Source organism: Anabas testudineus, chromosome 3, assembly GCF_900324465.2.
Source record: "Anabas testudineus chromosome 3, fAnaTes1.2, whole genome shotgun sequence".
In the NCBI taxonomy this organism is placed as follows: domain Eukaryota; kingdom Metazoa; phylum Chordata; class Actinopteri; order Anabantiformes; family Anabantidae; genus Anabas; species Anabas testudineus.
Window position 1 is genome coordinate 4,796,591 of NC_046612.1, and position 27,981 is coordinate 4,824,571.

Consider the following 27,981-nt stretch of genomic DNA (forward strand, 5'->3'; position numbering starts at 1 on the left):
GAACCTCTGCCTCAGACGGCGAATCGTTTTGGTGTTGCCGTAGTGACCAGCCCCTGCCGTTCCATGGACCAGTTGGAGGACCTCGGGCCGCAGGGCGCGAGGAACCAGAAGCTGCAGCCTGTCCGACCCCTGGTCTGGCGCTCGCCACCGTCGGTACAGCACGCCGTGGTGAAGCTCCAAGTTGCTCCACTGGGAATGGAGGACCTTCACCTCAGGCTCCTCTGCAGACACTGCTGGCCAGTCTGGACGCTGCTGAGCTTCCAGCCAGCCTCTCACCATTAATAGCCCAGGATCTGCCCCCTGGTGATGGCGTAACTGTTCCCCAGTGAACAGCTGCTCTGCCTCTGCGCTGTCGACTCCTAGGCGGGCGGTGGCTGCCTCGGGTCCCCACTCCCTCTCCTCCTGACGCTGACAGTGACGACACTCCTCTGCAGCGCACGGTCGCCTGGAGAGGGCATCGGCGTTGCTGTGCTGTCGCCCCGGCCGATGTTGGATCTCTGTTGTCGGGATGCTGGCTGATAGAGGTGACGGCTTGAGTGCGTTGGCCTCAGCGCGCCGACGAGCCCGGCGTCCCCGTCGTTTGATGCTCCCTCTCCGGCCCGACTGAAGTGGCACGGTCTCCGTGCCGAAGCATAGGGCGAGCCCCGACACGTCAACACGCACACCCCAGCGGGTTAGCAGGTCCAGGCCGATGATGCAGTCGTCACGGATGTCAGCAAGCCAAAACTCATGGCTCACCTCTTGCTCCCCCACAGCGACCTGCAGCGCCCGTTTCCCTGGCATCACAGTCTTTTCCCCAGTGACAGTCGGTTGTCCCCGGGAGAAACCCCCGTCGCAGCAAGCAGATGGTGGACCCCGTATCCACCAGGGCCCGACATTGCTGGTTCTCTATAACACAGTCCACATATAGTCCTTTAATAAATCCACAGCGACCCACTGTGTGAAAGTTCCCGGAGAGGGGTGTGTCTGATTGGAGTGAGTATCCCCTCACTCCGCTGCCGTTTCCCTGCGGTGACCCGGCCTTAGCTTTCGGCGAGGGGGCGGGGCAATCACGGGCAAAATGTCCCAGTTCACCACAGCGGAAACAGCCGCTGTCTTCCCGGCGAGGCCGACGCACCGGAACGGCAGCCGGTTGAGCTCGGCTGACGTTCTCCTCTGACGTCTCCGTCTCACCGCTGCACTCGGCTGCCCGCGCCAGCGATGGCTGGGCCGGGAGCCTCCGCTGTGATGGTCTCGGGTTCAGTACCTCCTCGGCCCGCTCTGCTTCACGGAGCGCCTCTTCCAGAGAGCCGGGCATGGAGAGGCGGACGTGTTGGCGGAGCCGCTCCGGCGTGAGCCCCCGCAGGAAGGTGTCTAAACTCAGCTCCTCCCGGGCGGCGGCAGGAAATGAGGGGTAGCCGCGCCGCGAGTAGAGTTGCAGATCGGCGGCGAACGTCCCCAGACTCTCCCCCTCACTGCGCCGACGACTGGCTAGCTGCTCCCGAGCCTGCTCTGTCGAGGTCCGCTGTCCGAAGCGTCTCTCCAGCGCCGCGGTGATCACCGGTAGCTCCTGCCGTTGCTCCGGTGCGACATCAATTAGCACCTGCAGAGCGGGACCCTCCAGAGCCAGGGCCAGCTGTGTCGCCGTGTCTTTGCCGCTCCACCCACCGTGCAGCGCGGCGAGCTGGACTTGAGCGAGGTAGGGCTCCAGGGGAGTCAGCCCGTTGAACCTCGGGAGTTTGACCGGTGTTTTGGGTGTCTGACTCGGTGCAGCGCTGTCAGGGACTGTCTCTGTTTGTGATGGTTGTTCACCACTGCGTGCTTTGCTCGTTTTATGTAGATGAAGCCTGGGGACGCTGGAGCCGTCGGGTGGGTCTGGATCGCGACAGCCCCGCGTTGGTCTCGCCCGCATCTGTCTATCCAGAAGCAGGCTGCTTTCCAGCACAGCTCGCTCCAGCTCCCGCAGTTCTTCTTCCATGGCTCGCTCTTTCCCGGTCTAACAAGACAGGTTAAATATCCCACTTCTGACACCAATGTGACGAGCCTCAGAGTGAACAACTCTTTTTATTTTTATCAATCAGAACAGAGTGACAACAGGTCTCAGTGCAGTCTTCAGTCACTCCCGGAAACACTAAATCTCCCGCCTGTTTCTCCCGGGTTCCGTCTTCCCCACCCCCGGAAGCACACCTGACATCACACAACTATATACACTACAAAATAAAAGAACCAATTAGAAGAACCACATAACACGTAACAGGAACTGGAACAGTCAAACACCAACAGAACAATATGCCCCACCTCTGGGTCGCTACAATAGGTTAGTCTGCTGGGGGAACTCTACTGACAAACTGAGCTCCTCTCCTCTCTCCTATATCAATGCAAGTCCACCATTGCATGTCATTAACTTTGTGTCTTCTCTCTCCTGTGGTTAGTTTCCTCCTCTCTGTCTCCCTCTCTCTGTACTTTTCTGCAGCTATCCTCCGCCTGGAGCTGTACATCTCCAGAATCCAGTTGATCTGCCCAATGTTCTTGCTGCTTGTTGTTTTAGTTGTTTGCTGTTCTTTTCTCTCTTCTCTTTCCACTCACCTCAACCGGTCAAGGCATATGGCCGCCCACTATGAGCCTGGTTCTGCTGGAGGTTTCTTCCTCTAAAGGGAGTTTTTCCTCTCCACTGTTGCCTAAAGCTTGCTCAAACAGGATTGTTGGGTTTTCTATATAATTTTTTGTATAATTATACTCTGTAAGGTCTTAAACCTTACACTGTAAAGTGCCTTGAGATAACTTCTGTTGTGAATTGGCGCTATACAAATAAAACTGAATTGAATTGACATTCAGTGCTGCTGGACAAAGGCACCATCAGCTAAAAGCTAATGGTCCTTTACCAAAAAAATGGGTGTGGAGGTGTACGTGGTTAGTGAGGCACTGTGTCCAGTTTATCACTTCTCGCCTGTTTGTCAATGGTGATGGTGGCCCATTTCATCCTCCCAAGTACAACATCCTGCCAGCGGTTTGCACTAGGAACAGTGACAACTGAGATCTTGCGGCCCTCACCCAGTTCAACCTGACCAGTCAAATAACAAAAGAAGGAACGTGGCTACTCACATAAAATGAATTAACAATTTCTAATAAGATTCAGTAATAATATAATAGTTGACGTCATCAGGAAAATAAGTTTCGACACAATAACTGTATTTTTTGTAGCTGAAGGGAGATGCTGTGACAAAACAGTATTTTGTGTAACATAGAGCAAATGTCGTTTAGAAACCTTTGACAAAAAAAAAAATACATGAAAGAATTCTACTGGTTCCCACCTCTGCTCAGGTGATAAATGAAATGTACAAGCAAAACATGGACATCCTTCCAGAGCGTGCACTAAATGTATTTTAATTGATAATCTACAGTAACTTGTGTTTTATTACTGACTCATTGCATGTTCCAGACTCCAGCAGCAGTGAGGTTTCCCACATACAGTATATGATTTGTTTGCTGATTTAGCTGTTCAGTGACACAGCAGTGCTGCACTACTTACACATATCAACAACTGATCTTGGGAACATCTTTTTTCATTGACTGTGAAGTTCGTTTTAAGATCGAACCTAACACAGGTAGAGCATTAAAGTCCTTATGTAACCTGTAACCTCCGCTGGATGTTTTACTGAACAGAAAGAGAAATAGACAAAGAAAATTTGAAGAGAAAGGTAGAGGGAAGGAAAACGGGAGGAGAGGAGGAGAGAGAGGGAGCATAGTGCTTGACTACCAACATAGCAGCAGGCCTTGTTTTGTTGTTTACCTGTTACACCTCTCACTGGAATTCCGCACATGCACAGTGCACTGTTCATTTCTATAAATACATGAAATACATAATGCTTTGAAATGAGCCCCATCTTTTAAATGCATTACAATATGAGTGTTCTCACATACATCTCCCTTGGTTAATGTCTGGATATGTTCATGGTTCCAGTGCATGTCTGAAAGCAGCTTATGTTGCTGCAGTGCTGCTGGACAAAGGCACCATCAGCTAAAAGCTAATGGACGTTTGCCAAAAAGTGGGTGTGGAGGTGTGCGTGGTTAGTGAAGTAGACCAGAGTAGCAGGTCCTGTTTGGTTATTTACCTCTTCACTTGAAGTTGACACATGCACCCACATGAACCTTATACAGGTAGAGCATTAAAGTCCTTATGTAACCTGTAACCTCCGCTGGATGTTTTACTGAACAGAAAGAGAAATAGACAAAGAAAATTTGAAGAGAAAGATGGAGGGAAGTGCTTGACTGCCAACATAGCAGCGGGCCCTGTTTTGTTGATTAGCTGATACACCTCTCACTGGAATTCCACACGTCTGGATATGTCGAAAATCCAGCAGCAGACTCTGGCAGCAGTGAGGTTTCCCACATACAGTATATGTTTTGATCGTTGAATGAGATGTTCAGTGACACAGCAGTGCTGCACTACTTACACATATCAACAACTGACCATGGGAACATCTTTTCATTGTCTGTGAAGATGTAGTCAGTGACTCTGAAGTTCCTTTTAAGATCGAACCTAACACAGGTAGAGCATTAAAGTCCTTGTGTAACCTGTAACCTCTGCTGGATGTTTTACTGAACAGAAAGAGAAATAGACAAAGAAAATTTCAAGAGAAAGATGGAGGGAAGTGCTTGACTGCCAACATAGCTGCAGGTCCTGTTTTGTTGATTAGCTGATACACTTCTCACTGGAATTCCACACGTCTGGATATGTCGACAATCCAGCAGCAGACTCCGGCAGCAGTGAGGTTTCCCACATACAGTATATGATTTTATTGTTGAATGAGATGTTCAGTGACACAGCAGTGCTACACTACTTACACATATCAACAACTGACCTTGGGAACATCTTTTTCATTGTCTGTGAAGATGTAGTCAGTGACTCTGAAGTCAACAAGAAAGTGCTTTTCACTCGACTCCAGGAAGCCCTTCAGGAAACGGGTATATCTGTTCAGATGGACAGAAGCAAAGTCCAATAATCATTGAATCTTGATAACAATCAAAATAAGATAAACAATGATAAAAAGCACTTAAATCGTCTATAGCTTTAAATTTCATCTTGAAGGACCCATGATATCTTATATCTGTAATTATACAGAATCTGTAATTATAGACCATCTCAAAATTTTCCTGGGATATCACAGTCATGGGAATGAGACAGATGTATGAAGGACCCAAAAACATAATGCATGAGGCAAAAAACTTGGATAAACATGAGGTGACTGTGACCTTTGACAGTTGTACCCCAATTTGAAGAAATTCCCTGCAAGTGTTTTATCACATTCACAAGTAAATTACTTGATTTTATTTTACAGTTTGATCATTTGTTTTTTAGCACCTTGATGTTTCTTTCAATGTTCCATCATTTGTTATTTCATGCTTACCCTTTCTGTGTGCTTGGCTGAGCATATTTCAGTCTGAAAAAACAAAGCCAAAGATCCAATCAAATCCAAATGTAAAATAAAAACATTACACAAAATACACAGAAAGCACAACCTACTCTAAAATTATCCTCTTCTGCTGGTGACATCAGCGACTGACTGGACGCAGTGCATGTCTTACTGCTCCCCACAGGCCAACCGGGGTATTACATCCATTTCATGTTACTCACCTGAAACACTTCTAACTACTACTACTACGTAGTGGTGGCTGGTTAATGCAATGACCAATTTAAAATATCCTGACAAGAAAGGCTAGTTAAACAAATTAATATTAATTTATATATTGAAAAGTAAATAAGAACTAATTAATTTTTACTTGTGTTATATGCTGGGTGGCCAATTGTACTTAATGTCTAAATAATTATGTACACTATAACAAATAGGTTTATACGGTTCTTCTGTGTAATTGGTTCAAATGTTCCGCATGTATTGCCAGTAAGTTAGTGTCACTGTAATTGACGTTCTTAGTGACCATCTGATTAGAAAGCTTTCTGCTGCTGTCTCTGCCTTTCACACCCACCATTGCTTCTGACTGTTGCTGCCATTTAGCAGCTTGCAAACATTTCTGCAGGAGAACCAGTTTAAGTGGAATCAGAATCAGAATGTTTATTTGTCACCACCAAATACAAAGACAAGTTGGTTGATTTAACACTTTTAGAAGAGAAAGATATTTGTGACATAGACTCAAAAGCAGAGTAATGATATTCACAGATTGTTCCAGAGACCAATATGATAAGTCGTACAAACGTGGACATTGTTAATTACTATGGATTTATGGTTTCTTTAATTGCCTTAAAAATCATACAGTAAAATAATTTCAGACTTGGCATGTTGATAGTGACTATAGGTCAGAAAAGAAAACCCAACATTCCCACTTGAGCAGCACCAGAAGACAGTGGAGTGGAAATATCTGTATCTATATATTCCCCAATCAACCCATGTGGCAGTCTTTGCTTGAACAGAACATGTGTTTGCATGCTGGCTGGTAGTCAAACATATTTCAGTCATTTATCAATGTCCACCATTGGGCCGCACTTTTTTATAGTCCTTGATCAGCTGGGAGATCCTGACTACTTTGATGTCTGCTGGTATCTGGTCATAATCTGACCACAGGTACTCTGGAGACAGCACCTTGGTTGGTTTGTTGTACAGCAGGTACCTGTGTGACAGAGAGACAGGTGTGTACAGTATGTGTCAGAGAGTTTGATGCTCAAAATACTGCAGATAAGACGTGAATAGATTTTTCATAAAACGGAAAATATGAATAAAACTATCAGATATAGAAAACGACAGTACGAGTCTGTCACCGTTTCAGCCTGGCACCTGCCCAAGTGTGGGTTTTCCTCCTCTCTCCCTTTGGTCTCCACCCACCAGCCACTTCTCTCCCTGTGCTCCCAGTAATTGATTGCACATTGGCCTCACCTGTGTTCCCCTCGCTACAAAAACTCTCCTCAGCCCTGTTTTCTTCCCCTGGATCTTCTGGATTGTGACTCTCTGAACATTTGGACTTTAGTTACCTGTTTCTGTGAGTTGTCTGCCTGCCATTGAGCAGTGGTTTTCTTTTGTACTTTGGTTTCTTGTTTGTTACTTTGTTCCCCACCATATTGCTAGTTTTGTGTTGTTACTTTGTCCTCGTGTTTTTGCCTGTTGTTGTTGTGCCCGTTGACACCCCCCTTAGTTCCCCATTTTGTGTGGTTTGGTCTGTAAATAAAAGCTGGTTTTCCGTTCATACCTGCCTCGTCCCTTCCCACACTTGTGACAGAGTGAAGGTTTCAAACATTACATTTAAAATAGGCCAAACTTTGAATATGAATGAACTGTCACACTGTACTTGTTGAGGTGACTCTCTTCCTGCCACACGGCTTCAATACCATTCTTGGCGTCCTCCTCCGACTGCTTGTAACAGTATCTGATATTGAACCCAAGTTGAATGTAAGAAAGAGAGAATGTTAAAAACATACATACTTCTGTTTTCTACTCCAATTATCTCTTGTATTTACTGGTTACATTTACAGATTAAGATAATATTATAAAATATAAGAAATAATGACATTATTTTAGATAAGATTTAATTTCATTCCTGAGAAGAAATATACAAATGAGCAGACCTAGGAAGTTAGTCACTGCGAATATTTTTTTATACTCATGTCCACATTATTGTATCAATAATTAATATGCATCATTCTGAAAAGTTGTCATTCTGTACAATGTGTTCTTTCACCCTTGGTACTTTCGATATTTTTTTCTTGATGATACTTTTGTACTGTTACTTTAATGTTTTGAATGGAGAGTTTTTATTTGTTACAGAGTTTTCTACACTGTGGTAAAAGATCTGAGTACTGTAGAATCTGAAATCCCGGTTCTTCCAGTTCAGTTCTTGCTCTGTACAAATTTTCACTACGTCTTTGTTATATAATGTCATTTACTTAAAGATAGATCACTTGAAGAATAAGAATAAAAAATAACATGAGATAATTTAGTTTTAGTTACCTGACTAGCTTGTACATGTCCTCCAGGTATCCACCCCAGACAGCAGCAGTATAATAATAATCTCCTTCGTCCAGAGGTATGTATGCCCTGGACTTGGCTCGTCGCTCATATGGGAAATTCGTCCTTTTTTTCTAAGTGAAAATGGGAAAATATTAAGTTAATTATAGATTAAAAATTATAAGATGCTGACACTGCAGTTAATGCTGTGTCTGAGCAGACAACTGTGAGCATAAGATTTGCCTAACATAAACTACACTAATTGAATAAATGAAACAAACAAAAAAAAAAGCATTAGATAACTTTAATTGTAAATTTATAATGATGATACAGAAGAAATTGCTTTAAAACCTTGTAGTTGCCACGATGAAGCACAGCAGATAACTGGCTGAGAGACTCAGCTCCAAAACGGTTGTGAAAGACACTGTCGATGTCCATCATAAAAAGATAATCTGCTTCATTACGGATCTGGAAACATGACACGTGAGGGAATAAGTGCAACATAGAAATTTACATAAGGAAATTAATTAATTATCCCCTCAGAAAATATGTCGTTACAAAGTTAGCATTTATTTTATGTCCATTTTATCACTTCTTACCTGTTTGTCAATGGTGATGGTGGCCCATTTCATCCTCCCAAGTACGACATCCTGCCAGCGGTTTGCACTAGGAACAGTGACAACTGAGATCTTGCGGCCCTCACCCAGTTCAACCTGACCAGTCAAATAACAAAAGAAGAAACGTGACTACTTACATAAAATGAATTAACAATTTCTAATAAGATTCAGTGACAATATAATAGTTGACGTCATCAGGAAAATAAGTTTCAAATGTGGCGACACTCTGACTGTTAAAAAAGGCCAATGCCACTTGGACTATTTTGCCGAACAGACCAGCTCCGTGCATGAGGAGGTCACGGAGGACAGTTTTCCCCGAGTTCAAGCAGGCTAATTATGTTCATTGTAACTGTTATTGTTTATACAGTGTGTGCATCCATTGAACTAAACCACACACACACACACACACACACCCAAGTGAATATGATTGTAATTAGGAATGCTGGAATAAAGCTTTCCTTAAGGAACTCAGAGTTTTTGAGTGATCTGTCACTTCAGTGGTGGGTTGTAAACCATCTAAACCCAAGTACAAGGGAGAAACCATTGTCAGCCATCTCCATTTTTCCATGGTCCTTCAAGTCGAATTACTTGTTCACCACTGATAAGGATGTCTAAGTTGTTGGAAGAGCAACGTATTGTGTGTCGGAAGGCAGTCATACCTTCCCCCACACTTCAAAGACTATGATCTCTCTGGATTTCTCAGAGGAGCCATCGTTCACAGGCGCATCTTACTCCTGTTCACCAGAGGATGAAAAGGATGAAAGAGGATACTGTGTAAGATGAGGGTGCAGTGGGTGGTGAATGTTCATATGTTTCACCAAGTAAGACTGCTTCCAGAGGACCAGCCTCTCCTCAGATTCTTGTGGAGAGATCTGAAATGAGAGGAACCACCCAGCATAAATGAATGGAGAGTGCTTCCATTTGGCACCACATGTTCTCCTTGCTGTGCCACATTTGCCCTCCAGAAACACATTATCGAACACAGCTGTGAGGGTGAGGACATCAGAAAAGCAGTGCTGCAGTCTTTCTATGTTGACAATCGTTTGCGTAATCTAACATCAGAGAATGAGGCCAAAATCCTTGGGGATAAATTACAGGACATATTGGGCAGTGGTGGGTATGAGCTGAGACAGTGGGCAAGTACGAAATTCACTGTCATCTCCCACCTTCCAACGGAGATCAGATCAGACAGTGCAGAGCTTGTGATCAACAATGGTCAAGAAGATGCCTTCGAACCAGCTCTTGGGCTTTGCTGGCATTGTTCCTCAGAAACAGCACCATATATCAGGTGCTTGCCAGCTATTCCAACCCTTAGGGTTCATTGTGCCTTATACTACAAAAGATAAGGTGATAGTGCAGAGATTGTGGGATTAAAAAAAAAGGGTCTGGGATGACCCATCACTCCCAGAAGATCTTCTTCACATGTGGCAAGAGTGGGAGAGCAAGCTTTCCTCCCTGAAGAACATCTTGCCAAGATGCTACACCAGTGAGGAAATGGAGTCTGACGCTAACCACAGAGAAATACACATCTGTGATGCTTCAGAGCGTGCATTTGGCTCTGTGGCATATATGCATACAGAGAACACAGAAGGCAAAGTCGAAACCGCCTTTCTCACCGCCAGATCCCGTGTGGTAACTAAAAGGCAACAGTCCATTCCCCGCCTAGAATTGTGTGCAGCATTAACAGGGCCACGGCTGGCAAATGTGCTTAGTAAAGAGCTTACACTCCTCATTCACCAGATAATACTATGGACAGACTTAACCACTGTGCTTACCTGGCTGTCCTCAAAATCCTGTAGATTCAAAGTGTTTGTATGAACCCATGTTGCAGAGATTCAGCATTTGACTGACAGAGAGGCATGGAGGTATGTGGATTCTGCAAATAATTAATTCTAAGCCCCTGGGCTACACCTCATCCGATGTGGCAGACCCTGATCCTATTGCACCCAACATCCTGGTTATGGGGTGGCGTGATGCATCATTACCTCAGATGGTATATCCAGAGTCGGAGATCCTCAGCAGACGACGGTGGCGTCACAGCCAAGTACTGGCAGATCATTTCTGGAGGAGCTTCATCCGATTCTACACGCCAGATGTGGTGTTCAGAATCTGCAAATCTCCAAAAAGGCCAATGCCACTTGGACTTTTCTGCCCCCCCCTCTAGGAATGGTATGTTCCGATCAGACCAGCTCCGAGCATGAGGAGGTCACAGAGGACAGTTTTCCCTGAGTTCCAGATAATGAAGTTCATTGTAACTGTCATTGTTGATACAGTGTGTGCGTCCATTGAACTAAGCCACACACACACACACGTGAATATGTTGTGATGAGCCATCTCCATTTTTTCACTGACGTCTAACTAGTTGTTGTGTTGGTATGTGCTCACAGAGAGTTTGCTTTTTTGTTCAGCCAACTGGTACAAACCACACTGGTTGTGTCGTCCTCTGAGTCACACACACATTATCACACTGTGGTGTGAATAGAACTGCTGCAACTCACCTTGGGAACATCTTTTTCATTGTCTGTGAAGATGTAGTAAGTGACCCTGAAGTCAATAAGAAAGTGCTTTTCACCCGACTCCAGGAAGCCCTTCAGGAAACGGGTATATCTGTTCAGATGGACAGAAGCAAAGCATAAGTCTAATAATCAATTACTATTGATAACAATCAAAAACGATAATGATAAGAAGATGATGATAAGAAGCACTTGAAAAAGAAGCGTCATAATAACTTATTAGAACTTCATGTGTACCTACTTTCCAACAGCAAACACCACCACAGCTACTCGTGGGTCCATTTTCTTATAGATTGCATCAATAACCACCGGATCAAAGGTTCCCTCCCAAACCAGAGGAGCGTTCCAGTTTGTCACTGAGTTCACATCTGTACGTCTGGGGGAGAACAAAGAAAAAACAAAACCTGAATACATAAATAAACGTTTAAGTACATGTCTGAATTCATTCTGCTGCCATCATGAGTTAAACATAAACATGGTGAGCTTGTTCCAGAAGCAGCCATGCAGCCTAAGCCATGACACGACCTCTAATGTTCACCACCATTGAACAGACCTTTTCTTCTACCAAATCCTAGAACCTTTTGTAGCTTCCTCGAATAAGCTGCTATTACACATTTTTAAGAATAAGAATAAAGAATTTTTCCATCATCAGTAAATTACTGGAAAAAGTTGAATAAACAAAACTGAATAATTATCTTTCACACAAAAATATATTTATGGTGTGTACTAGTCCACTTTCCTACTAGAGTAACCAACAACCAACCAACATTAGGATCAATACTAATTCAAAACCATAACAAACTCTTCATGGTTGTATGTCTCTGCAAAGTGAGATTGCAGTTTACATTCATTCCTCCAGGTGTTCCTTAGCTATTGTGTTTACAAGCCTGAAACAAATGTGAGGTCACAGTGATCCTGACTTTAACCACTAAAATCTCCTCAGTTCATCTATGAGACCTCAACTCAAGGTGTTCCTGGGATAGCACAGTCATGGCAATGAGACAGATGTATGAAGGACCCAAAAACATTTGTTGGATGAACATGAGCTGACTGTGACCTTTGACCTTTGGACAGTTGTACCCAATTTGAAGAAATGTGAAGTGTTTTGTCACATTTACATGTAAATGACTTGATTTTATTTTAAAGTTTCATTATTTGCTTTTTAGCACCTGATGTTTCTTTTAAATTTGATGTTCCATCGTTTGTTATTTCATGCTTACCCTTTCTGTGTGCTTGGTTGAGCATATTTCAGACTGAAAAACAAAAACCAAAAATCCAGTCAAATCAAAATGTAAAATAAAAACATTACGCAAACTAACTAGAAATATAACAATACTGACGCTTCATTTAAAGAACAGTGGTGTTGCTGTGTACTGTGTTTTTAGATTCATGCAAACCTTTATATCATATAATAAGTATTAGAGGTGTTTTATCTATTCTAGGTCAGGGAATTCTTTCTTTTTATGCGTTAATCAGAAACTCAGGAACAGACAGGTACACATGACCAGGTTGACATTTACATTTACATTTACATTTAGTCATTTAGCAAACACTTTTATCCAAAGCGACTTACAAGTGAGGAACAAGTCAAGCAAACAAAATTTAAGTCAGGGAGAAACAACATCAAAGCAAAGTGTTTCTGTTTCAAGAGATGCAAGAGATTAGAAAAGTTTTTGTTTTTTTTACGTGCAAAGGAAGATGCGCAAGAGTTCTGTTTTCAGCAGTTTTTTAAAGATTGCAAGAGAGGTGGCTGAGCGTGCAGAGATAGGCAGCTCATTCCACCATCGTGGGATCACTGAGCTGAACAGTTTTCCCTGGTTGACAACATAGAAGGTGTAAGTCACTGAGCTTACAATACTGTAGTACTTCAATAATATGTAAGCTTTTGGCTTTGTGGCTTCAAACAGAGAATGAAAAATGACACAGTCACATGCAGTGACTGGGACCTACTTCCTCCTCTTCATGTCTACTTTGGCAAGTTTAAAACATTGTTCCTGTCTGTTAATAAAAAAGAAAAAAAGGTTAAGTTATCACCTAGTTTCCATTTTTAGGTCTCCAATCCTCCAGCTACTGTTGTTCGGACAGTCTTTCTCTGGGTTATCTGCACATGGCTGGCAAAAGCTTTACACATAATAAGAATTAACATTAATAATAATAAAGTTTGTTTTTAATAATATTTAATTTCATTCTCCTTCTCAAATCAGCAGTTGAGTGGGTTTAACTACATGACTGAAAGGTTAGTTTGATACTTGACACATTTGAATCATTCATTAACTGTCTTACAGAAAGTTTACCTTGGGGAGAACAAATGTCCTGAGTAGACATAGATGTAAATGGTCCTATACAAAAAAGGGAATCAAAGACTAATCAGAATGAGCACAGTGGAAGTTACAAACTTTACAAATCATATAAAAAATGATAAATTAGATATTTTATACCTATTTACATGCATTAAAAGCATAAAAACACTTCCTTTTACATTCCCCTTACTAAGCATTTACCCAGTGAGTATGTGGAAACCTATAGTAGACTAGCAGGTAATTCCAACACATAATAAGTAGGTAAATAAAGAAAAAAGACACTTTCACTATTACTGATCCATTGTGCTGTTATTGATCTATATTCAGTAATAACGCAGATTTAATTTAGGTCATCAAGTTCATTAAATCCTCTCATCTGTTTCTCAGTATTTTCCAATTCACCCAAATGCTAATTGCATAAAAACAGTCCAAAGACATGTGATGTGGTAATTCTTTGTATTCTACACAACAAAAATGCACAGTTAGATCCACTATTGTTCATTTATTGCTTTGAGAAGGGACGGTATATTTTAATTTTCATTTTAAAGTCATTTTAATCTCAGATGAAGAATATATTGCTCCTGTAGCACTACTTCATATTTAAAATTATTTACATGCTTATAAAATTAAAATTAAATGATTACTTATATAATATCATATAATATTAATATGATTGGTTCAATTAAAACCTCTAACCTAGCAAAACATTTGTTTAAAAAAATGTGCAGTATAGACATCCAACTCTTTTTTTGAAGATAAAAGAATTACCACAAGAGGACTGCTAGGAAGGCAAAACTAACCAAAATATGAGTCCTGGAAATGTAGTGCGACATCATTTAAAGGTTACTGTCTTGTAAACAATGTTTGTAACTGGGATACTGCCAAGCTAAACGAAAAAGGAAAAAGAAAAACATAACCGAGATTAAACTAAACTACGAGCATTGGTTCGTTTTAAGATCGAACCTCACAAAGGTAGACCATTAAAGTACTTCTGTAACCTGTAACCTCCGCTGGTGGATGTTTTACTGAATAGAAAGAGAAATAGAGAGAGAAAATTGGGAATAAGAGAAAGATAAAGGGAGGAGAGAAGGAGCATGGTGCTTGACTGCCAACATAGCAACATGGATGTTTGCCAAAAAAAAAAGGGTGTGGAGGTGTCAGCGGTTAGTGACATGGTTTTTAACAGGATAGCAAGTCCTGTTTTGTTGATTACCTGTCACAGGAATTCCACACATGCACAGTGCACTGTTCATTTCGATAAAAACATGAAATACATAAAACTTTGAAATGAACCCCAACTTTTAAGTGCATAAAAAAATGAGTGTTCTCACATACAGCTCCCTTGGTTAATGTCTGGATATGTTCATGGTTCTATTGCATGTTTGAAATCTGTTTATGTTGTTGCAGTGCTGCTGAACAAGGGCACCATCAGGTAAAAGCTAATGGACGTTTGCCAAAAAAATGGGTGTGGAGGTGTACGTGGTTAGTGACATGGTTTTTACCATAATAGCAGGTCCTGTTTTGTTGATTACAGGTCAAAGGAATTCCACACGTGCACAGTGCACTGTTCATTTCCATAAAAACATGAAATACATAAAACTTTCAAATGAACGCCATCTTTAAAGTGTATTACAAAATGAGTGTGCTCACATACATCTCCCTTGGTTAATGTCTGGATATGTTTATGGTTCCAGTGCATGTCTGAAAGCAGCTTACATGTATGTTGCTGCAGTTCTGCTGGACAAGGGCACCATCAGGTAAAAGCTAATGGACGTTTGCCAAAAAACATGGGTGTGGAGGTGTCCGTGGTTAGTGACATGGTTTGTAATAGAATAGCAGGTCCTGTTTTGTTATTTACCTGTAACACCTCTCACTGGAATTCCACACATGCAAAGTGCACTGTTCATTTCCATAAATACATGAAATACATAATGCTTTGAAATGGGCCCCATCTTTTAAATGCATTACAAAATGAGTGTTCTCACATACAGCTCACTTAGTTAATGTCTGGATATGTTCATGGTTCTATTGCATGTTTGAAATCTGTTTATGTTGTTGCAGTGCTGCTGGACAAAGGCACCATCAGGTAAAAGCTAATGGACGTTTGCCAAAAAGTGGGTGTGGAGGTGTCCGTGGTTAGTGACATGGTTTGCAATAGAATAGCAGGTCTTGTTTTGTTGATTACCTCTCACTGGAGCTCCACACATGCACAGTGCACTGTTCATTTCCATAAACAGAGGAAATACATAATGCTTTGAAATGGGCCCCATCTTTTAAATGCATTACAAAATGAGTGTTCTCACATACATCTCCCTTGGTTAATGTCTGGATATGGATATATATTTTATAATGTGGGTAAGAAAGGCAGGGAAACCATGTCCCACCTCAACAGCTCCTCATATGACTATTTTTTTTCTAATTTTTTTATGTTTTTTAATTTTTTTATTAAAAATTAAAAATAAAGAGATTTGAGAAAATAGGATTTTTTTTAAAACAAACTTTTTCTTGTGGAAAACCTGATGCGGCCCAGCCTCTCCCAGACTCTGCTTCCCGCGGCCCCCAGGTCAATTAAGTTTGAGACCCCTGACCTAGAGGGTCCCGGTGGAAATTGGACAATGGATGTGATAACAGAGGACATGAGGTTGGCTGGTGTGAGTGTAGAAGGTGCCCACGATAGAGTGAGGTGGAAAAGGACGAGTCACTGTGGCGACCCCTGATGAGAAAAGCCGAAAGAGAGGAAGACTAAATGAGTGTTCTCACATACATCTCCCTTGGTTAATGTCTGGATATGTTTATGGTTCCAGGGCATGTTTAAAAGCAGCTTATGTTGCTGCAGTGCTGCTGGACAATGACACCATCAGCTAAAAGCTAATGGATGTTTGCAAAAAAAAAAAAGGGTGTGGAGGTGTCCGTGGTTAGTGACATGGTTTTTAACAGGATAGCAAGTCCTGTTTTGTTGATTACCTGTTCACTGGAATTCCACACATGCACAGTGCACTGTTCATTTCCAAAAATAGATGAAATACATGATGCTTTAAAATGACCCCAATCTTTTAAGTGTATTACAAAATGAGTGTTCTCATATACAGTTCCCATGGTAAATGTCTGGATATGTTTATGGTTCAGAATAGCAGGACCTGTTTCACAGGGTCAATGATACATGATCAATTTCCACCATTGGGCCGCACTTCTTTATAGTCCTTGATCAGCTGGGAGATCCTGACCACTTTGATGTCTGCTGGTATCTGATCATAATCTGACCACAGGTACTCTGGAGACAGCACCTTGGTTGGTTTGTTGTACAGCAGGTACCTGTGTGACAGAGAGACAGGTATTAGTATTAGTAGGTATTAATGTTGATATTAACATGATAGGAAAACAAAGAAACAAAGAAAGTGTGTCTGTACTTGTTGAGGTGACTCTCCTCCTGCCATGCAGCTTCAATGCCATTCTTGGCGTCCACCTCTGACTCCTCGTAACAGTATCTGATTAAATAAAAGATGTTTAACTCTGAGACAAGACACTGTTGCCAGATTTCAAACAAACAAATCCAAACAAAAAGTCACCAAAAATCAAAACCTGAATTACACAAAGCAAATAAATACAAAGACTTCCACTGAGCTCACCTGACTGCCTGAATGTCTCGCTCTAACCAGTCAAAATTTTTTTTATGATCTCATTCTCTTGTATTCTTTCAATTAGAAACAACTAGAATCATACAAAAATATATATTACATTTAGTTTTAGTTACCTAACTAGCTTGTACATGTCCTCCAGGTATCCACCCCAGACAGCAGCAGTGTAATAATAATCTCCTTCATCCAGAGGTATGTATGCCCTGGACTTGGCCCGACGCTCATATGGAAACTTCTCTCTTGTTGTCTAAGTGAAAAAGGAAATATAAAGACAAACATATCACATCATATTCATAGCAATTAACGTAAAAGTAATAAAAATTTATAACCAATTCCCTTAAACAGAAAATATACTGAATAGCAGTAAAACCTTGTAGTAGCCGCGATGAAGCACAGCAGATAACTGGCTGAGAGACTCAGCTCCAAAACGGCCATGAAAGACACTGTCGATGTCCATCATAAAAAGATAATCTGCTTCATGACGGATCTGAAAACATGACAGAACGGGCACAACGCAGATAACTAAATAAAAGACAAATGTTTATGTGCGTATTACAATGAGTAAGTCATGAATCTCTTTTGTTAATTACAAAAATAACCATATGTATTTTGACTAACTAGTACAAAGCATGTAGTAAAAATTTATAAGCACAACATAAAAAGTCATTGGCCTTTGCACTGTGTCCAGTTTATCACTTCTTACCTGTTTGTCAATGGTGATGGTGGCCCATTTCATCCTCCCAAGTACAACATCCTGCCAGCGGTTTGCACTAGGAACTGTGACAACTGAGATCTTGCGGCCCTTACCCAGTTCAACCTGACCAGTCAAATAACAAAAGAAGAAACGTGGCTACATACATAAAATGAATTAACAATTTCTAATAAGATTCAGTGACAATATAATAGTTGACGTCATCAGGAAAATAAGTTTCGACACAATAACTGTATTTTTTGTAGCTGAAGGGAGATGCTGTGACAAAACAGTATTTTGTGTAACATAGAGCAAATGGTGTTTAGAAACCTTTGACAACAAACTAAATATATGAAAGAATTCTACTGGTTCCCACCTCTGCTCAGGTAATAAATGAAATGTACAAGCAAAACATGGACATCCTTCCAGAGCGTGCACTAAATGTATTTTAATTGATAATCTACAGGAACTTGTGTTTTATTATTGACTCATTGCATGTTCCAGACTCCGGCAGCAGTGAGGTTTCCCACATACAGTATATGATTTGATTGTTGAATGAGATGTTCAGTGACACAGCAGTGCTGCACTATTTACACATATCAACAACTGACCTTGGAAACATCTTTTTCGTTGTCTGTGAAGATGTAGTCAGTGACCCTGAAGTCAACAAGAAAGTGCTTTTCACCTGTCTCCAGGAAGCCCTTCAGGAAACGGGTATATCTGTTCAGATGGACAGAAGCAAAGTCCAATAATCATTGAATCTTGATAACAATCAAAATAAGATAAACAATAATAAAAAGCACTTCAATCGTCTATAGCTTTAAATTTCATCTTGAAGGACCCATGATATCTTATGATATCTGTAATTATACATGTAATTGTAATTATAGACCATAGACCATCTCAAATTTTTCCTTGGATATCACAGTCATGGGAATGAGACAGACGTATGAAGGACCCAAAAAACATAATGCATGAGGCAAAAAACTTGGATAAACATGAGGTGACTGTGACCTTTGACAGTTGTACCCCAATTTGAAGAAATTCCCTGCAAGTGTTTTATCACATTTACAAGTAAATTACTTGATTTTATTTTACAGTTTGATCATTTGTTTTTTAGCACCTTGATGTTTCTTTCAATGTTCCATCATTTGTTATTTCATGCTTACCCTTTCTGTGTGCTTGGCTGAGCATATTTCAGTCTGAAAAACAAAACCAAAGATCCAATCAAATCCAAATGTAAAATAAAAACATTACACAAAATACACAGAAAGCACAACCTACTCTAAAATTATCCTCTTCTGCTGGTGACATCAGCGACTGACTGGACGCAGCGCATGTCTTACTGCTCCCCACAGGCCAACCGGGGTATTACATCCATTTCATGTTACTCTTCTTCTTCTCTTTCGGCTTTTCCCATCAGGGAAAACACACTTTCAACACAATTTTAATCTTATTAAAAGCAACAATTGAATTTTGTTTAAAATCCACAATTTTATTAGTGGAGCACTTTTACCTTTGTACTTTTATGAAACATTTATAGTTGGCTACTTGAAACACTTCTAACTACTACTACTACTACGTAGTGGTGGCTGGTTAATGAAATGACCAATTTAAAATATCCTGACAAGGAAGGCTAGTTAAACAAATTAATATTAATTTATATATTGAAAAGTAAATAAGAACTAATTAATTTTTACTCGTGTTATATGCTGGGTGGCCAATTGTACTTAATGTATAAATAATTATGTACACTATACCAAGTAGGTTTCTACGGTTCTTCTGTGTAATTGGTTCAAATGTTCCGCATGTATTGCTAGTCAGTTAGTGTCACTGTAATTGACGTTCTTAGTGACCATCTGATTAGAAAGCTTTCTGCTGCTGTCTCTGCCTTTCACACCCACCATTGCTTCTGACTGTTGCTGCCATTTAGCAGCTTGCAAACATTTCTGCAGGAGATCCAGTTTAAGTGGAATCAGAATCAGAATGTTTATTTGTCACCACCAAATACAAAGACAAGTTGGTTGATTTAACACTTTTAGAAGAGAAAGATATTTGTGACATAGACTCAAAAGCAGAGTAATGATATTCACAGATTGTTCCAGAGACCAATATGATAAGTCGTACAAACGTGGACATTGTTAATTACTACGGATTTATGGTTTCTTTAATTGTCTTAAAAATCATACAGTAAAATAATTTCAGACTTGGCATGTTGATAGTGACTATAGGTCAGAAAAGAAAACCCAACATTCCCACTTGAGCAGCACCAGAAGACAGTGGAGTGGAAATATCTGTATCTATATATTCCCCAATCAACCCATGTGGCAGTCTTTGCTTGAACAGAACATGTGTTTGCATGCTGGCTGGTAGTCAAACATATTTCAGTCATTTATCAACGTCCACCATTGGGCCGCACTTTTTTATAGTCCTTGATCAGCTGGGAGATCCTGACTACTTTGATGTCTGCTGGTATCTGGTCATAATCTGACCACAGGTACTCTGGAGACAGCACCTTGGTTGGTTTGTTGTACAGCAGGTACCTGTGTGACAGAGAGACAGGTGTGTACAGTATGTGTCAGAGAGTTTGATGCTCAAAATACTGCAGATAAGACGTGAATAGATTTTTCATAAAACGGAAAATATGAATAAAACTATCAGATATAGAAAACGACAGTACGAGTCTGTCACCGTTTCAGCCTGGCACCTGCCCAAGTGTGGGTTTTCCTCCTCTCTCCCTTTGGTCTCCACCCACCAGCCACTTCTCTCCCTGTGCTCCCAGTAATTGATTGCACATTGGCCTCACCTGTGTTCCCCTCGCTACAAAAACTCTCCTCAGCCCTGTTTTCTTCCCCTGGATCTTCTGGATTGTGACTCTCTGAACATTTGGACTTAGTTACCTGTTTCTGTGAGTTGTCTGCCTGCCATTGAGCAGTGGTTTTCTTTTGTACTTTGGTTTCTTGTTTGTTACTTTGTTCCCCACCATATTGCTAGTTTTGTGTTGTTACTTTGTCCTCGTGTTTTTGCCTGTTGTTGTTGTGCCCGTTGACACCCCCCTTAGTTCCCCATTTTGTGTGGTTTGGTCTGTAAATAAAAGCTGGTTTTCCGTTCATACCTGCCTCGTCCCTTCCCACACTTGTGACAGAGTGAAGGTTTCAAACATTACATTTAAAATAGGACAAACTTTGAATATGAATGAACTGTCACACTGTACTTGTTGAGGTGACTCTCTTCCTGCCACACGGCTTCAATACCATTCTTGGCGTCCTCCTCCGACTGCTCGTAACAGTATCTGATATTGAACCCAAGTTGAATGTAAGAAAGAGAGAATGTTAAAAACATACATACTTCTGTTTTCTACTCCAATTATCTTTTGTATTTACCGGTTACATTTACAAATTCAGATAATATTACAAAATATAAGAAATAATGACATTATTTTAGATAAGATTTAATTTCATTCCTGAGAAGAAATATACAAATGAGCAGACCTAGGAAGTTAGTCACTGCGAATATTTTTTTATACTCATGTCCACATTATTGTATCAATAATTAATATGCATTATTCTGAAAAGTTGTCATTCTGTACAATGTGTTCTTTCACCCTTGGTACTTTCGATATTTTTTCTTGATGATACTTTTGTACTGTTACTTTAATGTTTTGAATGGAGAGTTTTTATTTGTTACAGAGTTTTCTACACTGTGGTAAAAGATCTGAGTACTGTAGAATCTGAAATCCCGGTTCTTCCAGTTCAGTTCTTGCTCTGTACAAATTTTCACTACGTCTTTGTTATATAATGTCATTTACTTAAAGATAGATTACTTGAAGAATAAGAATGAAAAATAACATGAGATAATTTAGTTTTAGTTACCTGACTAGCTTGTACATGTCCTCCAGGTATCCACCCCAGACAGCAGCAGTATAATAATAATCTCCTTCGTCCAGAGGTATGTATGCCCTGGACTTGGCTCGTCGCTCATATGGGAAATTCGTCCTTTTTTTCTAAGTGAAAATGGGAAAATATTAAGTTAATTATAGATTAAAAATTATAAGATGCTGACACTGCAGTTAATGCTGTGTCTGAGCAGACAACTGTGAGCATAAGATTTGCCTAACATAAACTACACTAATTGAATAAATGAAACAAACAAACAAAAAAAGCATTAGATAACTTTAATTGTAAATTTATAAAGATGATACAGAAGAAATTGCTTTAAAACCTTGTAGTTGCCACGATGAAGCACAGCAGATAACTGGCTGAGAGACTCAGCTCCAAAACGGTTGTGAAAGACACTGTCGATGTCCATCATAAAAAGATAATCTGCTTCATTACGGATCTGGAAACATGACATGTGAGGGAATAAGTGCACCATAGAACTTTTTAGAATTTACATAAGGAAATTAATTAATTATCCCCTCAGAAAATATGTCGTTACAAAGTTAGCATTTATTTTATGTCCATTTTATCACTTCTTACCTGTTTGTCAATGGTGATGGTGGCCCATTTCATCCTCCCAAGTACGACATCCTGCCAGCGGTTTGCACTAGGAACAGTGACAACTGAGATCTTGCGGCCCTTACCCAGTTCAACCTGACCAGTCAAATAAAAAAAGAAGAAACGTGACTACTTACATAAAATGAATTAACAATTTCTAATAAGATTCAGTGACAATATAATAGTTGACGTCATCAGGAAAATAAGTTTCAAATGTGGCGACACTCTGACTGTTAAAAAAGGCCAATGCCACTTGGACTATTTTGCCGAACAGACCAGCTCCGTGCATGAGGAGGTCACGGAGGACAGTTTTCCCCGAGTTCAAGCAGGCTAATTATGTTCATTGTAACTGTTATTGTTGATACAGTGTGTGCATCCATTGAACTAAACCACACACACACACACACACACGTGAATATGATTGTAATTAGGAATGCTGGAATAAAGCTTTCCTTAAAGAACTCAGAGTTTTTGAGTGATCTGTCACTTCAGTGGTGGGTTGTAAACCATCTAAACCCAAGTACAAGGGAGAAACCATTGTCAGCCATCTCCATTTTTCCATGGTCCTTCAAGTCGAATTACTTGTTCACCACTGATAAGGATGTCTAAGTTGTTGGAAGAGCAACGTATTGTGTGTCGGAAGGCAGTCATACCTTCCCCCACACTTCAAAGACTATGATCTCTCTGGATTTCTCAGAGGAGCCATCGTTCACAGGCGCATCTTACTCCTGTTCACCAGAGGATGAAAAGGATGAAAGAGGATACTGTGTAAGATGAGGGTGCAGTGGGTGGTGAATGTTCATATGTTTCACCAAGTAAGACTGCTTCCAGAGGACCAGCCTCTCCTCAGATTCTTGTGGAGAGATCTGAAATGAGAAGAACCACCCAGCATAAATGAATGGAGAGTGCTTCCATTTGGCACCACATGTTCTCCCTGCTGTGCCACATTTGCCCTCCAGAAACACATTATCGAACACAGCTGTGAGGGTGAGGACATCAGAAAAGCAGTGCTGCAGTCTTTCTATGTTGACAATCGTTTGCGTAATCTAACATCAGAGAATGAGGCCAAAATCCTTGGGGATAAATTACAGGACATATTGGGCAGTGGTGGGTATGAGCTGAGACAGTGGGCAAGTACGAAATTCACTGTCATCTCCCACCTTCCAACGGAGATCAGATCAGACAGTGCAGAGCTTGTGATCAACAATGGTCAAGAAGATGCCTTCGAACCAGCTCTTGGGCTTTGCTGGCATTGTTCCTCAGAAACAGCACCATATATCAGGTGCTTGCCAGCTATTCCAACCCTTAGGGTTTATTGTGCCTTATACTACAAAAGATAAGGTGATAGTGCAGAGATTGTGGGATTAAAAAAAAAGGGTCTGGGATGACCCATCACTCCCAGAAGATCTTCTTCACATGTGGCAAGAGTGGGAGAGCGAGCTTTCCTCCCTGAAGAACATCTTGCCAAGATGCTACACCAGTGAGGAAATGGAGTCTGACGCTAACCACAGAGAAATACACATCTGTGATGCTTCAGAGCGTGCATTTGGCTCTGTGGCATATATGCATACAGAGAACACAGAAGGCAAAGTCGAAACTGCCTTTCTCACCGCCAGATCCCGTGTGGTAACTAAAAAGCAACAGTCCATTCCCCGCCTAGAATTGTGTGAAGCATTAACAGGGCCACGGCTGGCAAATGTGCTTAGTAAAGAGCTTACACTCCTCATTCACCAGATAATACTATGGACAGACTTAACCACTGTGCTTACCTGGCTGTCCTCAAAATCCTGTAGATTCAAAGTGTTTGTATGAACCCATGTTGCAGAGATTCAGCATTTGACTGACAGAGAGGCATGGAGGTATGTGGATTCTGCAAATAATTAATTCTAAGCCCCTGGGCTACACCTCATCCGATGTGGCAGACCCTGATCCTATTGCACCCAACATCCTGGTTATGGGGTGGCGGGATGCATCATTACCTCAGGTGGTATATCCAGAGTCGGAGATCCTCAGCAGACGACGGTGGCGTCACAGCCAAGTACTGGCAGATCATTTCTGGAGGAGCTTCATCCGATTCTACACGCCAGATGAGGTGTTCAGAATCTGCAAATCTCCAAAAAGGCCAATGCCACTTGGACTTTTCTGCCCCCCCTCTAGGAATGGTATGTTCCGATCAGACCAGCTCCGAGCATGAGGAGGTCACAGAGGACAGTTTTCCCTGAGTTCCAGATAATGAAGTTCATTGTAACTGTCATTGTTGATACAGTGTGTGCGCCCATTGAACTAAGCCACACACACACACACATGAATATGTTGTGATGAGCCATCTCCATTTTCTACGTCTAACTAGTTGTTGTGTTGGTATGTGCTCACAGAGAGTTTGCTTGTTTGTTCAGCCAACTGGTACAAACCACACTGGTTGTGTCGTCCTCTGAGTCACACACACATTATCACACTGTGGTGTGAATAGAACTGCTGCAACTCACCTTGGGAACATCTTTTTCATTGTCTGTGAAGATGTAGTAAGTGACCCTGAAGTCAATAAGAAAGTGCTTTTCACCCGACTCCAGGAAGCCCTTCAGGAAACAGGTATATCTGTTCAGATGGACAGAAGCAAAGCATAAGTCTAATAATCAATTACTATTGATAACAATCAAAAACGATAATGATAAGAAGATGATGATAAGAAGCACTTGAAAAAGAAGCGTCATAATAACTTATTTGAACTTCATGTGTACCTACTTTCCAACAGCAAACACCACCACAGCTACTCGTGGGTCCATTTTCTTATAGATTGCATCAATAACCACCGGATCAAAGGTTCCCTCCCAAACCAGAGGAGTGTTCCAGTTTGTCACTGAGTTCACATCTGTACGTCTGGGGGAGAACAAAGAAAAAACAACAAAACAAAACATGAATACATAAATAAACGTTTAAGTACATGTCTGAATTCATTCTGCTGCCATCATGAGTTAAACATAAACATGGTGAGCTTGTTCCAGAAGCAGCCATGCAGCCTAAGCCATGACACTATCTCTAATGTTCACCACCATTGAACAGACCTTTTCTTCTACCAAATCCTAGAACCTTTTGTAGCTTCCTTGAATAAGCTGCTATTACACATTTTTAAGAATAAGAATAAAGAATTTTTCCATCATCAGTAAATTACTGGAAAAAGTTGAATAAACAAAACTGAATAATTATCTTTCACACAAAAATATATTTATGGTGTGTACTAGTCCACTTTCCTACTAGAGTAACCAACAACCAACCAACATTAGGATCAATACTAATTCAAAACCATAACAAACTCTTCATGGTTGTATGTCTCTGCAAAGTGAGATTGCAGTTTACATTCATTCCTCCAGGTGTTCCTTAGATATTGTGTTTACAAGACTGAAACAAATGTGAGGTCACAGTGATCCTGACTTTAACCACTAAAATCTCCTCAGTTCATCTATGAGACCTCAACTCAAGGTGTTCCTGGGATAGCACAGTCATGGGAATGAGACAGATGTATGAGGGACCCAAAAACATTTGTTGGATGAACATGAGCTGACTGTGACCTTTGACCTTTGGACAGTTGTACCCAATTTGAAGAAATGTGAAGTGTTTTGTCACATTTACATGTAAATGACTTGATTTTATTTTAAAGTTTCAGTATTTGCTTTTTAGCACCTGATGTTTCTTTTAAATTTGATGTTCCATCGTTTGTTATTTCATGCTTACCCTTTCTGTGTGCTTGGCTGAGCATATTTCAGACTGAAAAACAAAAACCAAAAATCCAGTCAAATCAAAATGTAAAATAAAAACATTACGCAAACTATAAATATACCAATACTGACTCTTCATTTAAAGAACAGTGGTGTTGCTGTGTACTGTGTTTTTAGATTCATGCAAACCTTTACATCATATAATAAGTATTAGAGGTGTTTTATCTATTCTAGGTCAGGGAATTCTTTCTTTTTATGCGTTAATCAGAAACTCAGGAACAGACAGGTACACATGACCAGGTTGACATTTACATTTACATTTACATTTAGTCATTTAGCAGACACTTTTATCCAAAGCGACTTACAAAGTTTCTTTTTTTTTTTACGTGCAAAGGAAGATGCGCAAGAGTTCTGTTTTCAGCAGTTTTTTAAAGATTGCAAGAGAGGTGGCTGAGCGTGCAGAGATAGGCAGCTCATTCCACCATCGTGGGATCACTGAGCTGAACAGTTTTCCCTGGTTGACAACATAGAAGGTGTAAGTCACTGAGCTTACAATACTGTAGTACTTCAATAATATGTAAGCTTTTGGCTTTGTGGCTTCAAACAGAGAATGAAAATGACACAGTCACATGCAGTGACTGGGGCCTACTTCCTCCTCTTCATGTCTACTTCGGCAAGTTTAAAACATTGTTCCTGTCTGTTAATAAAAAAGACAAAAAGGTTAAGTTATCACCTAGTTTCCATTTTTAGGTCTCCAATCCTCCAGCTACTGTTGTTCGGACAGTCTTTCTCTGTGTTATCTGCACATGGCTGGCAAAAGCTTCACACATAATAATAATTAACATTAATAATAATAAAGTTTGTTTTTAATAATATTTAATTTCATTCTCCTTCTCAAATCAGCAGTTGAGTGGGTTTAACTGTCTTACAGAAAGTTTACCTTGGGGAGAACAAATGTCCTGAGTAGACATAGATGTAGATGGTCCTATACAAAAAAGGGAATCAAAGACTAATCAGAATGAGCACAGTGGTACTTACAAACTTTACAAATCATATAAAAAATGATAAATTAGATATTTTATACCTATTTACATACATTAAAAGCATAAAAACACTTCCTTTTACATTCCCCTTACTAAGCATTTACCCAGTGAGTATGTGGAAACCTATAGTAGACTAGCAGGTAATTCCAACACATAATAAGTAGGTAAATAAAGAAAAAAGACACTTTCACTATTACTGATCCATTGTGCTGTTATTGATCTATATTCAGTAATAACGCAGATTTAATTTAGGCATCAAGTTCATTAAATCCTCTCATCTGTTTCTCAGTATTTTCCAATTCACCCAAATGCTAATTGCATAAAAACAGTCCAAAGACATGTGATGTGGTAATTCTTTGTATTCTACACAACAAAAATGCACAGTTAGATCCACTATTGTTCATTTATTGCTTTGAGAAGGGACGGTATATTTTAATTTTCATTTTAAAGTCATTTTAATCTCAGATGAAGAATATATTGCTCCTGTAGCACTACTTCATATTTAAAATTATTTACATGCTTATAAAATTAAAATTAAATGATTACTTATATAATATCATATAATATTAATATGATTGGTTCAATTAAAACCTCTAACCCAGCAAAACATTTGTTTAAAAAAATGTGCAGTATAGACATCCAACTCTTTTTTCGAAGATAAAAGAATTACCACAAGAGGACAGCTAGGAAGGCAAAACTGACCAAAATATGAGTCCTGGAAATGTAGTGCGACATCATTTAAAGGTTACTGTCTTGTAAACAATGTTTGTAACTGGGATACTGCCAAGCTAAACGAAAAAGGAAAAAGAAAAACATAACCGAGATTAAACTAAACTACGAGCATTGGTTCGTTTTAAGATCGAACCTCACAAAGGTAGACCATTAAAGTACTTCTGTAACCTGTAACCTCCGCTGGTGGATGTTTTACTGAATAGAAAGAGAAATAGAGAAAGAAAATTTGGGACTAAGAGAAAGATAAAGGGAGGAGAGAAGGAGCATGGTGCTTGACTGCCAACATAGCAGCTGGTCCTGTTTTGTTGAT

General features: G+C 40.5%; 2 protein-coding genes across 2 annotated transcripts; both read right to left on the bottom strand.

Annotated features, from left to right (window-relative positions):
• Positions 1–6,030: 6,030 nt before the first annotated feature.
• On the bottom strand, positions 6,031–14,558 carry LOC113174162 (globoside alpha-1,3-N-acetylgalactosaminyltransferase 1-like). Its single transcript, XM_026377913.1, has 11 exons — positions 14,130–14,558; positions 13,356–13,400; positions 13,096–13,182; positions 12,282–12,314; positions 11,303–11,437; positions 11,047–11,155; positions 8,531–8,644; positions 8,283–8,399; positions 7,935–8,065; positions 7,276–7,353; positions 6,031–6,603 (listed from the first exon to the last, which is right to left on the bottom strand). Exons 1-11 carry the CDS (start codon positions 14,195–14,197, stop codon positions 6,456–6,458), a joined length of 1,065 nt encoding a protein of 354 aa, XP_026233698.1. The 5' UTR covers positions 14,198–14,558; the 3' UTR covers positions 6,031–6,455.
• A 5,099-nt stretch (positions 14,559–19,657) lies between these two features.
• LOC113174165 (globoside alpha-1,3-N-acetylgalactosaminyltransferase 1-like) lies at positions 19,658–27,951 on the bottom strand. The gene is made up of 11 exons (XM_026377917.1): positions 27,610–27,951; positions 26,837–26,881; positions 26,630–26,716; positions 25,913–25,945; positions 24,926–25,060; positions 24,670–24,778; positions 22,166–22,279; positions 21,909–22,025; positions 21,560–21,690; positions 20,902–20,979; positions 19,658–20,230 (listed from the first exon to the last, which is right to left on the bottom strand). The coding sequence occupies exons 1-11, from the start codon at positions 27,675–27,677 to the stop codon at positions 20,083–20,085; spliced, it is 1,065 nt and encodes a 354-aa protein (XP_026233702.1). The 5' UTR covers positions 27,678–27,951; the 3' UTR covers positions 19,658–20,082.
• Between the last annotated feature and the right edge of the window lie 30 nt (positions 27,952–27,981).